The sequence below is a fragment of the Chironomus tepperi genome, unplaced genomic scaffold, assembly GCF_022539635.2.
Source record: "Chironomus tepperi strain 1889 unplaced genomic scaffold, CSIRO-AGI_Ctep_v1 contig_309, whole genome shotgun sequence".
NCBI lineage: Eukaryota > Metazoa > Arthropoda > Insecta > Diptera > Chironomidae > Chironomus > Chironomus tepperi.
Genome location: NW_027226431.1, coordinates 230,728 through 249,722, shown reverse-complemented (window position 1 = coordinate 249,722; position 18,995 = coordinate 230,728). Strand labels below are relative to the sequence as shown.

General features: G+C 32.2%; 1 protein-coding gene across 3 annotated transcripts in view; it reads right to left on the bottom strand.

Annotated features, from left to right (window-relative positions):
* Positions 1 to 686: 686 nt before the first annotated feature.
* mub (poly(rC)-binding protein mub) overlaps positions 687 to 18,995 on the bottom strand; it is a 151,122-nt gene continuing 132,813 nt past the window's right edge. For all 3 annotated transcript variants that reach the window (XM_070643373.1, XM_070643374.1, XM_070643375.1), the window contains one exon: positions 687 to 1,269. In XM_070643373.1, coding sequence (XP_070499474.1) covers positions 1,188 to 1,269 — 82 coding nt within the window. In that variant the 3' untranslated portion in view covers positions 687 to 1,187. The remainder of the gene's footprint in view (positions 1,270 to 18,995) is intronic.

The following is an 18,995-nucleotide window of genomic DNA, read 5'->3' as shown; positions in this document are numbered from 1 at the left end:
TACTTACAAAAGTCTCATTCATCAATTTTGACTTAGCGGTCATTTGGATACTAAATTGTTTGAAAATTTTGTCAGCTCCATTGAACAAAATTTGTCTAAATGTTAGCCCTTGAAAGCCGTCCATAGATCAGATCTTCAAAAACAATTTACTTCAAAAAGCTTCTAACCTTCGTCAGAAGGACAAACCAACTATCAAAATAGGGCTGATACATATCCAAAATAATCTAAATCTGAGATTAACAGTTGCTCTACTTATAGAACAGACCTAGATGTATGTTGGTCAGGAAAGATTCAAAGACTTAAATTGGATTGTCTTTAAAATTTAAAAATTTCTATAAATTGAAATTTTGAATGCTTTGAACAAAATTTGAAAAAATGCAATTTTCATAAAATTTTCAATAATTTGACCATTTTTTGTACCTTCAAAAACTTGAATCAAAAATAGAAACTTTAAGATTCTTACCTAAATCTTGACCCTTGTCTACATTTTAATGAATGTACTTGTTCGGGAATGTAGCCAGGGGTAGAGGCATTATATATGAATTGATGGAAAATCAAGATTTATGCAACAATCCTATCATTTATAATTTTTTTTTGCAGCTAATCCTTCTAATATTTTGTTGGCTACTTCACGCCATAAAGCGAAATTAAGCTCAGCACCTTATAACATCCAAAATCATCCCCAAAATAAATAATCAAAATCACTACCATTTCCTCCTCAATTTTTCAAAAACCTCTTCCTAGATACACCCCCTCATAAACAGAATAATTGAATTGATTTTGAACACACAACTGCGTGACAGGGCAATAATGTCACGGACAAAAAAGTCTAAAGACAATGAGAGTGAGAGAAACGTCTACATTCATAATATTTTTTTTTGTTATATTTCCTTAAGTAATGCAATTACTCTAAAAGCTCTCCTTTTATATAATATAATTTTTTTTGTCATCAATTGCATCATTGTCATAGTAATTGTCATAATAACAAAGAATTGCATCATTATAATATTGAATTGGATATAAAAGAGAAAGATTGAAGAACATTGAACAAAGATGAATAAAAAAAATGTTTCTATTGGTGCTGAATAAGAAGGACATAAAGGAGGACATGTTTAAAGAATAATACGAAGGTTCATTAATCCATCCAAAATAATGTCCACAAAATGATGATAATTCTGATGTGATATTTAATGTGGCGCTTTAACGATGTGATTCGGTGCAATGTATGAATATGCAGGTATTGGCAAGCCAGCTGTTTCCATTGAAATTCTAAATTGAAAAGAAAAAAAGAGAAAAAAATTGTCAAAATTAGATTTTTTTTAAATTTTTAATCAAATTTAAAAAAAGCAAAAAAAAATTATTGTGTAATTTTCAATCCTTGTGAGTCTTAATATCTACAGTATGTACAAGTGATAAAGTTGATTATTTTACAGATTATAGACGAAAAATTTATGTTATCGAAAGATTATGTACCAATATACAGTATTAAGTAATTGTTGTGATTTTTAATTAGATTTTGTTATTAAAATGTTGAGTTTAGATTTGGCGATTTACAGATTTATGTCAGAGTGGCTTAATTCTAACTGTTTCCTATTGTCTTGTTTGTAGAGTATTTGCTCCCTGGTGCTCCCTGGACTACCCCGTAAGTTTCACCCACTGTCTAATTTCCACGATTTTTTCCTAATTTTAGTCAATTTTGCTTCCCTTTTATTGTTATCGAAAAGGACTTGAGTTATGAAATCGAGTCAATTTGAGCCAATTTTCCATATAAAAGTTTAGTCGACTTCGAGCATTGGTACGAACTTTAAAACCACAAGAGTCGAGATATTCATGTAAATTACGAATGGACACTCAGCTTTGCGATAATTAATCCTTCGAATTAAATTCATAAGCGTCCAGAATTATTTGAGATTTAAAATAAATTTAAATTAAAATTGTTAAAGCTCGCTGTGATGCTCTATTTTCTGACTATATAAAACATTCTAATATGTACTAAATAACTCAATAATCCAGTGAATTTTTGCATAATTTTATCAACATTTAAATCATTTTTAATCCTCTTAAGGTATGCTCAAATATTTCTGTTAATAAAGCAATTCATATAGTAATAACTCCAATAAAAGCAATTTAATAAAGCATTCAAAAATACCCAAAAAAACTCATCACTTATATTGCAATAATAAATAAAAAAAAGCCAAATTTTGACTCACAAAGTAAAACTATTCAACATATTTTTGCATGTAAATATTTCATAATTCAAATTTTTTCATATATAGGGTCATTTACTTATTACGGAACGCGAAAAATAGGGTTTTTTGAGCCCTCAACTCCCCTTCTGTAGCGTAATCTTGACACCCCTCGTCCCGAAAACTTTCCCGATCGGCACAAAATAATTCGTTGCACCCAAGTGGCTGCCAATTGGCGTCCATGTGGTAATTTTAATGTTAACTGCCATGAAAATTGCCACTTGGATGCCATTTGGCCGCCACCTGGCTACAATCGAAGACTTGGTCACCCCTTAACCCGATCGGTACATATTGAAATGTTGCCACCACGGCGATGAAGCGACAGTATACTTAGAAGCCATATGGCAGCCAGTTGGCGAAAACAATCAAATTTACCAATTGGTTCCCACTTGATTCTATGTATACGACCGTCCTTGTCGCTGTGGTGACATCATTTCAACATGTTTCGATCGGAATAAAAGCATTACGCGTTACATAACAAGTGAACGACCCCTTTTGATGTTCATATTCATTTTCATCTCATAAATGCAGCTGTAAAGCTTTGAGCTTTATATTTTTGGCAAAAAAAACACAATGAAATGTGAGTGAGTGAGACAGAGATACAAATAGAGAAAGAAGGATAGTTGCGAGTACAAAAGCTCAATTTTTTATTATTTTTTTCTGTACAGATTCCGTAAAAAAAAGTTTTTAATAACCACATGTTTTTGAATATTTCAACATGAAAAATACGAGGATTCAAAATATTGCATATGCAATGGAATATAATATTTTTGTGTTTATATAAAGTAAGCGAAAAGCTTCATCATCTGATTTTTTTTAACGTATGTACAATTTTACCTCAACTATTCAACTCTTTCTATGTCAGCTTCATGGATGAAAAAGTCTTTCGAATGCAATATTTAGAATGAAGAATTTTGAAATAAAATTGTTGATTATTTAGTGACTAAAGCGCATTTTTGGACATTTTAAGTGCTTAGAATCAGAGCTCGAAGTCGACACACTCGAAATCTCATCGACTAGACCAAACCGAGTCGACTTTGAGTCGGCCTCTAGCTCAGCTTAGAACCAACTGGCAACCAACTTGCAAAAACAACCAAATTTGCCAATTTATTAATCGTGTATGTCTTGGTTCTACGCATATTGGCGTCTTTTGCTTCAGTGCTACAGTGCTGACTGACCGAGTTTCACCACGTCACTATAGTTTTGCTGCCAAGACGACGTCTAGTAATTATGCTTTGTCACTTGAATCTATTCTTTAGAAAGCACACGACATAGAAATGGACGAAAATCCAGTCATAAGCCAGTGTTACTCTGATTTCTGTCCAGATTTGATGAAATCCAGTCCCAAATCAGAGCCAAGTCAGCCTGGGTCAGATTTTTGTTCATTTCATTGCCGAGTGCTTTCTGAGGAATAGATTCAAGCATCACAGCATAATTGCTAAGACACCATGTCGGTGGCAAATCTAAAATGTCATAATGCTCAGTCAACACCGTGAGATCAGTATTTAAGCCACTTATCGACAAAAAATTGAAATTGCCTTAAATTTCCAGCACAAAATTGCACAAAACGTTCAAAATTGCATCATATAATTTCAAAAAATCCTCAAATTACGTTATGCTTAATTCAATTACTATATTCAATTACATATGTCCACAAAATATAAAATATTCCCAAAATATTGCGGGATGTCCTTTTATTATAAAAATTACTTGTTCTTCTGTATTGCAGTTTTAGGTTAAACAATTCGATTGATCTATCAATTACACCAAATTAATATCCACCGGATGATAAAAAAAAGCCCACAATGAAAAAAACAGTTCTCGATATGATGGATCAATGGAACATTATAATAGCCGTGAGCATAAAAGGATTTAAATATTACGTATGACAATGCAGTGGATATAATAAAATTCTGATGGAGCTTTTTTGTATTTTGTTGATGGATTTGGCACGTTATTTAACTTATTTGTGGCTAAGCCATATGGCTGCCAAAAATAGACGGCTTCCATTTGAAAGTGATATAGGAGGTTTAGAGGAGACTTAAAAGCTCTGTGGTGGAGCTTTTTTCATTTGTGCCCAGCTCACATCCGAGTCATTGGGACTGCCCAAAGCTAGAACACTGGTGTCAAGAAACTAAGTAATTCATGATATTGAAACAACGTCTATAAATTGGTGACCTGAGCATTCGGACAAAGGTTCCTACTTTGAGCTACATCACGAGCAACACAACATGGTTGCTTGATCAAAACTACATGGTTGCTTGATCAATACAACATGGTTGCTTGTTCAATACAGCATGGTTGCTTGATCAGCACAACATGGTTGCTTGATCAACACAACATGATTGCTTTATCAACACCACGTTGCGTTGCTCCAAGACCAAGACACCAAAATGATGTGAAGGCAAACTCGAGGTAAACTGTGTGGCTGCATTGTGTCCATTTAGACAACAAAAAATGAAGCTCATAGCAACATTTAGCTCAGATAATTTACAATTCATTCCATTTTATTTAAAACTCACTCTAATCAATCTAAATGATCCACAATCTCAAACTTCAGATTGCCCTTATTGCCAAAATTATTAACAATTCTTCCACAAAAGTGAGCTTCAAAAGGAAAAAAAATTCATAAACGACAGAAGAAAGAAATGTTCTGTCAAAATGTAACTTTGCATTTTTCCCTCCTTCCCCAATCTCCATAATGTCAGAATTTATACTTTTTTTTCTCATTTCTAAGAGTTTGTTCCCCTCCTGCTTATCATTATTATTATGAACAAAAAGAAAGAGTTGTGTTGTGAGAAGCAGCAGCAAAAAAATGTTAAAATGTAAAAAAAAGGTCTTGAATTTTTAATCATTCTATGGAAAATGTTGCCTTCTCTGACTCTATTTATTACAGTGGTGGGGAACCTTTGTGATGATGCACAATAGTGGGGAGTCGAATATTTTTGTAGATGCCATTAGCTGCATGCCGTGAGATTTCGGTCGAGACTTACTAAGTCTTAATAGTTTTTAATATTGGATTTTAATATCGGTATTGAGAACCCTAAGGCTTATCATCAAGCAAAGCTTGAAGTCGACTCGAATTTCAGATGAAAAAGTCAACTCAAGTCTACTCGACTCCATACCAAATTCGAGTCGATTTTAAGCTCTGCTATTAATCTTAGCAGGTGGAAACAACATAATATGCATAATACTTCTCTTATTATGCATATTATGCAGTTAATATCCATGTCTTGCGACATGCTTTTTCGCAATATCATAAATGGATCATGTGCTTGAGCACCCTATTTGCATACGCCTTAGGCGACTGCCTATTCTACACTGGCAAAGAGCATGTCGTCATGAGCAGAGTAAACTAACAGCAACGCTTATAAGCATGTTCATATAGTATATCTAAGGTTACCAAGTTCTCGAGAGAACTCCTGGAAGGAAGCTGTCGATAGAGACAGTATTGCATTTGGTATTGGCAATTGGCAGGCGGAAGCCAGCGATAGAACCAGCTTTAGGCGTCATCTGAGGAAGGCCATGGATCACAATTGATCTGTACGGCCATCGAAGTAAGTAAGTAAGTAAGCTCTCGAGAGCATGCTCTTTGCCAGTTAGGGCAAGGTGTGTCGTGCTTTAACAGACAAAGAAACCGCACTTAGGTACCGTATTGGTATTGGATATTTCAGTACATTGCCTGTTAGGCGGCACACAAGGTTGCCCACCACTGACTCCATATTCCATATAAAATACTTATGTATGCAATATGGTACACAAATTATACACATATAAATATATTTTTTGTTCCCTCTTCTTCCTCAAATGAATTTCTTTCTTGTGTTACATTTATAAATAAAAAAAAAGAATAAAGCAACAAAGGTAAGTAAGTAAGTAGTTGAAAAAAAAAACAAGAATATGAAGAATAAATGAAAATTGCATCATGATAACATCCGATGGCAATGAAGCGAAAAGCTGATAGATTCATGTTTGTGGCATGGTTTTATTTTTTTTTAATGAAATGTTTTGAGTCGTAGAGCAGGAGAGGATAGGAAGGAGGTTCATTGAAGTTGAAAGTGAGGCAAGGATGTGTGTGCTTGTGTATAATGTGAATAATAAAATAGCGGAGGAAGTGGAAGGAGGAGGAGAGAGTAAAAAAAAAAAATTAATTTCACCTTCAAAATGAAAGGAACCGAAAAAATGCATTATTTATGGATGAAAGGATGAATGAACGCACGAATGAAGCATGGTAGCTGTATACAGGAATGAACGAATGTTCTTATTTATTGGTTGAATTTTTAAATTCCGATTGCGATTTTTTTTATGAGATTATTAAGCATAAATCTCGACATTTTTTTATGGGCAAAAATTGTTTCGGTCAATTTTTATTGGTTTTGATGCTTGCGTCTTTATATTCTTGGAAGATTCTTCTTCCTTTATATCCTTATGAACCTCGGAATGTTTAGAAATATTTTAATGTCGGTTTGACTTGACTCGAGTAACGAGGGTAACTCTTAATTGAATATGAATATTGTTATGTACTAAATCTCAGTACGGAATCTCATTTTGTGCCTTCTTAACAAGCACTTTTGTGCTACTTGAATTTTTATTCCGGTTAATTTTTTAATGGATTATTCAAGCACGTATTTTTAAAGGTATGTGGCTTTTGTTTATATCAATATCAATTTATGAGCAGATTTTGAATTAGTATGTAGTCTGAATTAGGTATGTAATGTCTGGAATACTTCTATGAATATGCAGGAAATGTCTCAAATGTCTCAAACTATAGTCGATACAGTTCATAATTTTCAATGTTAATTTTTGGGTTTTAAAGGGCATGCCCGAACTGACAGAAGTTGTCGAAAGATAGAGCTGTCTACAAACGTTCTCTAAAAACGGCAATGTACCTCTAACAGACAAAAAGCATATTCTGAGCATACTAAGCGAGAAAACTTACTAACTTTTGTGAGCATGCTCATTTCGATGAAAAAGCATCTTGCCAACTGTGCTCTACAGATTGTTTTCTATGTGGCAATGGGTACCCATGCGTCTACAGCCAAGGAAATAAGTAAGTAAGAAAAGGACATTTAAGATCTCATTCCCAAATGACACGAATAAGGCTCCGGGTGACGGGTCAACCATAGCATCTAGCTATGGAGGAAAGCTGTTGATAGAGACTGTATTGCATTTGGTATTGGAAACTTGTTAGCGCTAATTAGCAATAGAGTCAGATTCAGGCGACATTTAAGAAAGGTTTTGGATCACAATTGATTTGTATAGCCAGTGAAGTTAGCAAATAGGTTTCCCTAACAGGCAAATAGCATGCTTTCAAGGAACAGAAATATCACTACGGTACCTAAATGCGGTATAATTGCCCGCTAGGGTATTTAGTTATGAACTTAAAATTTGTCCAAATTGTCATGACTAAATCACCTTATAAAACATCTTAAAAATATTAATCTACCCCCAATTACAGTTCTCATGACAATAAATTCAATTTTCAACCAAGATAAACCATAAAAATCGACATTGAATCCCCCAATAGACCTAGATTATCCGCCTCTCTTATCTTGACAACAATGATTGCATACTAATCTGTAAACAATAGTAAGAAAAAGAGCTCTTGAATAATATTATTCATTTATTTTTCCATTATGCTTACAAGAATATTCAATAAGATTAACTTTGTGTTGATCTTCAGTAACAAAAAAATCGATATCCTTTATTGAAAGCTTGAATTATGCTTTTTAAGGTCAAGTAAATTTATTTCAATGGAATTTTGATTTGAGGAAAGTCTTAGACATAGGCTTGACATGTGGCTTGCTGAACACGACATTAGAATTAGATGGAAATTTAGAATTTATTGGAACTGCCGAAGGGTATGTGAATTAATATTCAAATTTATGGATTGGATTTTTGAGTATTTTTAGACATTTTGTAGAATATTTTAATGTTTTAATTCCTAGCTGTACTTTAAATTGATAGAAATCTGTCAAAAACTTAAATAGCAGCTCTAAAGCTTCTAACAATCATCCACAAAATAACTCAATTTATTATAAAAATTCCACGAAATTGCCCGTGGAAAAAAGTCAGAATTTCACTCATCTGGAAAATTTCTAGTATTTACCGGCATTTATTTTTGAAGGACGGTTCGTTACATGATATTGAAGCCATATCACGGTATAAAGCTCAGAAATATTGAACATTTTATTTTTCCAAGCTACTTTATTAATTATTCATACCATGGATGGATATCACGTCAATTAAATAATTTCCATTACTGAGATTTCTGGTATTTATGAAGAATTTCTACAATAAAATGTAGTAATGTAGTTAATTGATGGATTGGAAGTCCATATGTGGAGTATTGACTATGATAAGTATTGAGTATTGACTATATTGGAGAATAATATACTGCCTGTTGAGAAAAAATGATGCAGTTACGCTATGATGCACTAACGGTTGTAGTTAAGACTCTCATCAAGCTTATTAAAATCAGAGTGACTATATCATTCAATGAATCTCAAATTTTGACCATTTAGTTCAAATTTTGAACGCTTTTTAATAAAAGTTGGATTGTAAGTTAAGTGCGAGTTTTCGTCTTTGACGACATTTCAAGATCAAGTCCGAGATCAAGACCAAAACATTCCGGAATTTGAAGAATTCCCTCTAGCAGTAGAGACCAAAATCGAAACTGCAAGGGGAAACTTCAAAGTTCCGGAAAGTCTTGGTCTCGGTTCAAAAGACCTTCAAATTAAATATGGCTTTAATGGCTGAAATTGCAGCCTCACAAATAAATAAGCTGTACATTTGAACTGGTTATACATTCCACATTTTATGACAAAAATTATATCGAGTGGACCAGGCTGGGAATATTTGATCGTCTGTCTTGTTATAAACTTGACATTTGTGGAATTCCCATAAAATATCAATTTTACAAACAGATATACTCCCAACTAATCTCAGCCAGTTCCATGGTTTATATTCCGAGTTAGTTCTAAATGCCCCACTTTTAGGTCAAATGTCAACAGACAGTCGAACGTAACAATTCCTAACCCAAGTGGACAAAAATACGTTACAACTAGTTGAGGGCAAGTTAATGTCAAGTCTGGTCTAGTCAATGTCTAGTTATAACCTTTTTTTTTGCCTACTCAGATAAAACCCTTCATAAAATTTAGAATCTTTCTCTTTATTCATTCCATTAACGACATAACATCAATAGCCACCCAAAATTTGTAAATCGCACAATTTCAAAAATTCAAAAAAAAAAAACTTCATAAAAATCACATCAATTCTCATTAATATTCAACCATCATAACGAGGTATAAAAAAAACATTCGTCCATTAAATAGTCAGAAGCAATGAATAAAGTCGACTTAAAAATAGGAAATGAAATATTTTTTTAAGGTATTTAAATAAATCATTGAAAGCTTTCCACGTTCTTCTCATTTTAAAAAAAAATAAGCTCTATAAATTATAAATATATCCTCGCTTAAATAAATTTGCATATTTCAATTGCTCATTCTTACCAAAATGAACAATTGAACCAGTTTCTGTTACGCTTTATATCTACTCTACTTCTACATATTAAGCGAGTACTTATTACATTTTTGCATGTGTAAAATTATCTTTTTTTAAATTGCAATGCTTGGTGGTTGTATTTGGTGTGTTGTGCATTAAAATAAAGCAGGTTTTCAGGTATTTAATACACAATGGTGGAGGAGGAGCAAGGACGAAAAAAGGAGGAAGAAGGATGATAAGAAATCTTTCATTTTCGATATGCAAATTTCTTCAAAAACTTTCCATTTCACTTCTAAAAAGAAAAGAAAAGAAAAAAATAAAAAAAATGGGAATACACAAAAAGGAGGTTAAGGTGAGGTCGCAGATGAGTTCAATTTCTCTTCATTCTGTAAAAAAAATATATGTATAAAAAAAGTATAAAATAAAATTATATATAGAGGAGGAACATGAAATTGATGTGGCGGTTAACGATGCGAGCATATATACCCGATCGGCATACTTTGGAATTTGGAATTGGAATTGATGTCTGGGGATTTGGGTTTTTTGAGTAAATTTGGTTGTACTTTAGTCATTAGTATCGTTAAGTATGGTCAAGATATATTCTAGGATATACTCGACAAACTGATCCTTGTCAATATGTCTATAGTCAGGCAAGATCTAACTCAAACTGAATCTAACACAAAACTTAGTCATTTATGCTGTACTCAAGCAGCTCTTTTGACGTTTTATGTACAGATTTGTAGACTTTTAGATATTTTAAAGCTGATTAAGATGTGGAGCAAGTAAGAATGGTTTCTATGGTCTATGATTCTGTCTGTAATCAGGTAATACTCTTACATAAAAGCTTGTTTTCGGGGTTTATCTCAGAGCTTGAAGTCTACTTGGATTCTGTATGGATAATTCGACTAAAGTCTTCTAGACACCATATAAAATTCAAGTGACTTCGAGGCATCCAAAACTGTAGACTTGTAGCCCTGGACGAACTTTAAGGTACAGTCAAAAACTGCAGGCCTGCGCATGTAAAACGAAGCAATTCCAGGCTTGCGGTTCTTTACTAAACCCTAGTTTATTCTTACTAAATTAAACTGCTAAAAATAGTATCTCTAAGTCAGGTCAACTCTAGCGTGGAGTAGAATTCAGTATAATTCACTTCCATACCAAAGTCTCGATGATCTGGAGACACTATGTCTTAAATCCCGTGCATTTTTTGGGACTGTTTCAAATAATGTCTAATAATAACCATATAGCCAGCTTATTTAGAATCATGTCTACCAGACACCAATTCCATCAAATCATCATCCCTAGATTCTATTCTTCTACACTGTCCATTAACCTTCACAATTAACATCAAATTCAAAAGTATGCTGATCGGGTTTCCATTTTTTTAAAAGTGGAAAGAACAAAAGGTACTATACTGTTGTTATATTCGAGTAGTTGCTGTATATATACAAGGTTGAGTTGATATTGAGTAAGGGAAGAAAAAAAGGTAAGTGGAGGATTCATCTTCAAGGCAATGATTTTCTTTTCAGGTAAAAAAGCGGATCAAAAAGTAATAAAAAAGGTTTTTTCACGCGTCAAGAATAATTTGTTAGGAGATGTGGAGGAAGTAAGCATAAAGTCTCTTCTGTAAGGTGGGAAAAAAAATAGAATTTTGTATAAAAAAATAAGAAAAAAACTTAAAAACTTTCCAAATTTAAGGAATAAAATTTTGTTGGTTCTTAATTTTGCTTGGCAGTGGACATAATTTCTCCACAAATTGGTGACAGACAGCAGCAGCAACAAACAATTCAGCATTTCAGCAAATTCTGTGATTTCACTAAAGTGCATTTCCATGTCAAAAATTCTTAATGAAATTAATCCTATGGGAATTTACGTCCATAAATGTTTCTTCTCACTAATTTACATATAAAACTCAAGTGACATCAACAGTAATGTCCAAAATATTTTATCTGTGGATTTGTGTGTGTGTATATTTTGACTAACTTTTATTGCCTTTTCGAATTTGTGTCAATCATTTGTGACAAATTTTGTTGTTTGGTAAATGATTGCCAAATTGACAGTTACAGGAAAAGTTTGTTTTGGGTATGAAATATTGTTTGGATATATCCAGGGATTTGGGATAACTTTGTTGTGAATATTGATGAAAAATTAATGTTAAGTGTGATGGCAGCGCTATGGAGTCAAATTAGCTACTGCCTGTGACATGACACAAACTGTGCTAAATGAAACTCATAGGCACGTGTAAAATTTCAGTGACTATGCCAGTAGTTCTCAAACTTTTTCGAGTGTAGCACACTAAACCTCATATTTTGTGTAAATTTAGGTTTCTATGATTTTCACAACTTCGTTAGAGTTTTAACGACACAATATGGATAGTTTGAATAGCTTTACACTGAGTATTGAAAAATGTCTATATCTCAATGGGTAAAGAAGCTTCAATCGTGCTAGACTATTTTCAGAAATTTTCAACTGAATTTTAATTTGAATTAGACAATAAATTTTTAGAAAGGGAAGTCTTTATTTCAAATTCATTTCTTCTGATATTGTCTCGAAACATCAATGAAAAGTTATACAGCATAGAAGAACATAAGCCTTAAAGTGAGCATTGTGCCACATTATCTAGCAACCACCGATAGCTCAGTAGGTAAGAATACTTGATCGTGATTAAGAAGGTCAGGGTTCGAATCCCATGGAGTTGTAAAGTTCTAAAGACCAATACTTTCTCGTTTCTTCGATAATTCGTAAAAACTGAAACTTTGAGAAACTCTACTTGCTGGTAAATGTACTTCTCTAGAACATTAGTATTAGTAAGTTCTGAACTTCTGCCTTTTACAACTTAGCCCTTAAAGTTAAAGCAATTCCCAGCAATTCCAACAGCATAAAATACCCAAACTTTTTTAATATTTAGTCAATTTCCACACAATTTTTCACATAAAAATCCACAATCGAAAAAATATTTTAGACATTTCTGCCGTAAAAAAACAGCAACAGATCATGTTCTATAAAGTGGAACTAACAATATTCAATAAAAATATTCATCATTCAATTTTTTCAGTTTTTTAAAACTATTTATTGAAACTTTTTTTTTTCTTTCTTCATTCAAATAAAATTTTTTTCTCTTCACTTCTTTTACTGCTTGACTTGCGCATAGCAAAAAACAGCTTAATTCTTTTTTTTACTCGTATAAATTTTTTTTTTGTATGATTTATTTTTTTTTCATTCCTGTGTTTTTCCTACAATTCTTATTAAAATAAAAATTATAAAAAAAATAATGCCATTATTGATTCTGATTTGTTGATTGATCTCTGAATAGAGCATCCTTCTCATGATAATCTACTCATTTATTTATTCTTTTCACATCTATTGCCCATAGCTTGTATACACAATCAGTTTATTATTTATTAAATGAGAAATGAATATCGTACCATAGAAATTTTTTATGTATTCATAGATGAATAAAAGGAAAAATGAGAGTGAAAAAGAGAAGGAAGTCATGAACAAATTAAAAGTTGTATGAACATTTTTTTATCTTATTTTCGGTAAGCAAATTTTGTAGCGCATTTTCTTGAGGATTTGTTTGGTTAATTAGTGATAGTCAGTTCGTGGTAAATTTTGATATTCTTTTCTGAACAGACAATGAGCATGCTTACATATCCGAGTGACACAAATGAAAAAGGCTCCGTCACAAAGTTTTGAAAGCTGCCACACGAAGGCGGCTTCCATTTGGTGTTGATAAAGCTTTGTAACGGAGCCTTATTCATTATGTTCTTCATTCATGATGTGCTTCATTAATGACTATTACAGTGTCATGTAAGCATGCTCATTGTCTGCTGCATTGGATTTATAGAGAGATTTGTCGATGAATTTTGATAAAGCTTTCATTATTTAATTCTCAAAAATGAGTTTAAACCCGTGACTTCAAATTTTGGTTTTTGGTGTTTGATATCACGAAAGTTCTTTGTATTTTAGTTAAGCTCTGCATAATTTGAAAACCATATGCATTTCATTTTTTATGTGATTACAAATTCCATTATTTCTGTGTTCGGGTTGTGTTTACTTCCAGAATTGACATTAATATTTAGCTTGTGTCCTGTTTATGTCATTTTTGTGTATATATACACACAATGATTAATTTTAGTACTTTCTGAGTCTGATCTAGTATTTTAGATCCTAAAACTAGTTACTAACATTTTGTTGCTTCACTCGAAGGAGTCTTATGAAGGACTCATACTCATAATTCTTATAATTTAAGTATTCAATTGGGTATGATACATATCCAATGAGTCATTTAGTTACTAGCTTGATTATTGATACAATGTAAATCACATTAAATTGTAGCAGAGCTCAGAGTTTACTCAAAATTTGTATAAAAAAGTCAATTTGACTCCATATGAAATTCAAGTAGACCTCGAGATCATAGAAAGTTGTTTAATTTAAATTCAACTTTTGAGAATCTTACATTAAAGTCATAAGAAAACTTTGATATGTGAAATTTTAAATTCATTTAGTGTCATAAAGTTTCAATCAGATCTTCAATTATTTTCCAATAAAGTGTCATAAATATATGCAAAAAATGCGATATAAATTCAATCAAATCCATCAAGAAAATGCGCTAAAAAAGGTGGTGAGCAAGGCTTCTCATAATAGATATTTTTTTTATATATTCCTGTCTACTTGCATTAAAAAAATTTATTATGATTATTATTATGTATTTTTCTTTATCTTGTTCATTCGATATTAAGCTCATTATTATTTTTTTTGTAGCTAGACTAACAATAAGATTGTTTATGATTGGATATACAATATAATCATAATATAGAGATAATCGTAATAAAAAATAATAATAGTAATCGTATCGTACTGTTTGGATGTTTGTGGTATGTATAAACATTTATTTGTATAAAATATTGGATATATCCGTAGCTTAAAACAAATTAATTATGACCTCATTTCAAACAACATCCAACTATTATCATTGTCATCTAATAGATAAGGAGACAGAATGACATAGGATGAAAAATTTCATTTTTTTTTCTTATGTACGACAATGAGCCGGACGAATGAGATGACAAAGGCATGGAGGAGAGAAATTAATGAGTAAAACCATAAAAAGCTATTAGCACTGAAGTGTAGTGAGTTGAGGGATTTTTCCTCCTCTTCATCCCGACCGCATGACAAAGGAACAAAATTTTTTGGGCAAAAGAAGAAAAAAGCCATAAAAAATGAACTTTTAAGTAGCGTTGCTGGTGCGCACTCTGAGGACACAACTGCACAAAATTTTATGAATAATGTTATTATAATGTTAAAGCAGACAGCAACGAACCATTTTTCAAAATTCGTCGACAAAAAAACCAAGTATAATCTAATTATACGTTAACATACAAAAAAAGATCGGCTACGCTGCTGCTTTCTCCCTTCCATTAATTAACTTGTCAATTTCCGCCAATTAATATCAAAAAAAAAAAGTTCTGCTGCCATAAAAATTGCATTATTTACTCCTACATATATTGACATATTTTTTTTTGTTGCGTAACTACTCAGTTCCATGTCCACGCGAGTAAAAAGATTGTCAACAGCATCCGTATGACAGACTGACTTGAATGATTGACTACATTAATTTCTCACACTCTTTTACTATTTAATTTTGCTCTTTCATCATCCAACTCATTGCTGGATTGTTCATTCATCCTCATTTACTATTGACATTATTGTTATTAATTCTATTATAGGAAAATTTTTGAACTGATAAAAGTATCGCATTACGAAACGACAAATGAGATGTGGGGGGTGTAGAGTGGGGGGTTTGGCAAAAAAAAGCTTCCATTTTATGAAATTAATATGTATGAAGTAGTCGAAGCAGTCAGTAAATTAAAGTATCGAGTTTTATAATTAACTCAATTACAATCAATTTTAAATTGTGCTTACATTCATAATAACAATGATTATTAATTCAATATTAAATCGATTGATTCACTTAAATGTCTACAAAGTTTCCTTTTTTCAATATTCATTAGCAATTTCCTATGCTGCACATATTGAAAATGTAGAAAATTGACCATTTTCAATTTTAATCTATTTAAGATGATTGGGGGACGGGGAAGGAACTAGTTGTTGAATAAATTTACATGAGAAAGGAAAATTGATTACAAACTTTGGCTTTTTGTTTGTTCTACAATAGCTAACGAGTGCCATTGAAATCAGTCCTAATGGGATTTGAAAAAAATTAATTAATAAATCTTAAGGGATATCCGAAAAAAGTCTCTTAAAAATGGTCAAAATTCTTTTCTACTCTTTTCTTATTTTCTTTCATGTTCCTTTATTTTTTGTGTCATTTCCATATTTTACTCTCGTGGGATTAATGTACGCTGAAGAAGAGATTTTTTGTGAAGCTAATCTGATTCTGCTGAATTGACATTTTTTTTTTATTTATTTTAATCTCTTTTTCAAGATAAATTTGGATTTAAAATTCATTGAAAATATGTTATGCTTTATATCAGGCAAATTTCATTTCCTTGAATGCCAACTGTTATTATTACACAATTGTGTATAGTACTGTATAACGGATGTAGTGCAGTCCTTAAGGCTACTTGCTTAAATCAGTATTGTCCAAACTGTGTGTGGTTTTTGTCGTAGATTAGCTTCAAGGTATGTCTTGGTACTAAAAAATTTGGACAACAATGACTTAGATCTTCAATATCTGAACCCTAACATACAACATAATTGAGCATGCTCCTCGTGTGTTGAGGAAAATGGTCCAATTTGACTGCTATTTCATCTCTCAATTCGTTTTATCACTTAATTTATGAGTTCTTTCATTCAACCCTAAGCAGACAAGAATCATGGTTTTGATAGGCTCATAAAATTAAGCATCCTCATTTATATTGATTGACTACCCTCATTTAAGTAGATGAGTATGGCCATTGTCTGTTAGAAAGTCATGTCAATGCTTTATGGACAAATGCAGAGCTAAGCATGCAAAGAACTTGCTATCAAGAGGAGAGCAAGCTTATAGTAACGCTCGCGAGCTTGCTCAATTAGTATATTAAAGGAGAATAAGCTCTCGAGAACATGCTATATGTCTGTTGCATGGCAGTCATGTTGACCAATAAAGCTAGTGACAGAGCAAAAGCTCATCATCACAAACCTCATTGCCACTCGAGAATTAGAAGAAGATTTATGTGTCTATTTATGACCAAATTTAGAACATACTTTTATCTACGGTCAGTTCCTAAATATTTTCTAACTTCAAATTATGTTTGAGCTTAAGAGTGAGCTGCATCCTATATCATCGCGTAATTGGCATAATCTTCTCTTGACTCATCGAAAAGCTCAGAATTGCCAGTCAAGCATCTATTGTAATACAAGCTTAAATTTAAAGCTTCATCTCAATTCTGACTTTAAAAGTCATTTTCCTTTTTTTCCTTCGATTTCACGGTTATTCACAAGAAATCTGCCAATAATGTTGCTAAGGAAATACCAGCAAATAAAAGAAATGTCTGAAACCTTTAAAATAGCGATACGAAAAGCTGATTTTCTTGTGAAATTCTTAAATAACAGCACAGTCGGAATAATGATTGAAAAGACTTCTTTATAAGGAATCAAGAAGTAAAAAAAATTGTTGAAAGGACAAAATAAGAACTTCCGCATTTATAAATATCCTAGAGTACATTTTCCCATATTTATAGAGCATGTCATGGACATTAAAGACATCCGTTTTACATCGAAGGTGCATAGAATATTTTCAATAGAATTTTGTTAAGTAAACTAAGGTTGATTTTAGCATGAAAAAAATGTCAAACTTTCGGAATTGAATTTATGTAAATTATAAAATGGATGGGAGCTACAGTTGCAGTGGTGGGCAACCTTTAAGTCTTCGTGGTACACAACTTGGTGGTAAGCATTGACTAAAACCGCATATGTCATGCGATTCATGGCATTTTTGTCGATTGTACACTAGTGTGCCGTGACACACAGGTTGTCCACCACTGCAAAAAATATAAAAGTTTTCCTAACATTCACTAGAACATCTATAAAAATTTCTAACAATTTTCTCCATAAAAATTTCAACATCCATTAAAAATTGTAAAAAGGGAAGCAGGAAATGAGTAAATAAAGGAGCATGACGGAAATGCTTTTTTTTGCAAATGCGACGCAAACATTGATAAATACAAGATTAAAAATCTAATGATTCACTTAACATCCTAAATACAATATAATTTAGAAATGATTCTTTTTCTTTTTATTTTTTTTTTCCTGATTCAAGACTAAATTTATGTTTTTTTTTTTCATTTATCATTAGTATTATCATTATTATATATCAGATCACGACGATATTTAACATCGTACATTTTTTTCTTTTTCTAAAAAAACATTGTCTTTGTTTGTTTATGGATCATCATATTCTCATTTTTTTTTGTATGAATTTTGTTTTTTATATTTTTTTATACAGTTTATATTTTGGAGTTGTTCACTAATGACGTTTAATAGTTTGGAATTCTGCATCTGCATGACTATTGTCTGTTGCCGATTGGGTCTATTGGATCATTGGTCTATTGTCTATGGTCTATTGAATCAAACCATGTGCCTAACTCATCTGGAAATTAGCTTTCATCAAGTAAATACTTCTGGATACTGATTTAGGCTAAACATCTTGACAGAATCTAGTAGAATCTAGATTATTTGACACTCAGATTACATATGAATCAATTTAACTGAGTTTTAAATGGATAACAAAGATAGAATCGTCCTAATTGACTCAATTTCATAGAAATTTCGAATCAAGCTATTTGTCTGCTTCATATAAATGCACGTAGACTTCGGAAAGACGAAAAATAGGAAAGATGTTCTGATAGTTGATGTTGACCCGTTTTTACGGTAAATAACGCAATTTGTCTTAAAGTGACACTCGCGTCAGTTATCAAGACTTTCTATTCACTTGCTGAAAGCTAGTTACAATTTAGTTTCGACCACTTTTTTCAGGTGTGACATCAGAACACTATTTTGGGGCGTTCGATTCAAACCTAATCGAAATTGTGTCACAAAAAAGCGTTTTTATTAAATGACTAAGTTCGTCAATTGATAGTCATTTAGTCTCTAAGTTCACTGACTTCTGAGCATAATGATGGCAATATTCGAATGCGTGACGATCGCAATGCTTAGATTTTGTCTTTTTCAAAAAGCTGACATATCAATAAGTAAAGAACATCTTCACAAGACCTGATTAAGATGAGAGCACGTTCACGAGCA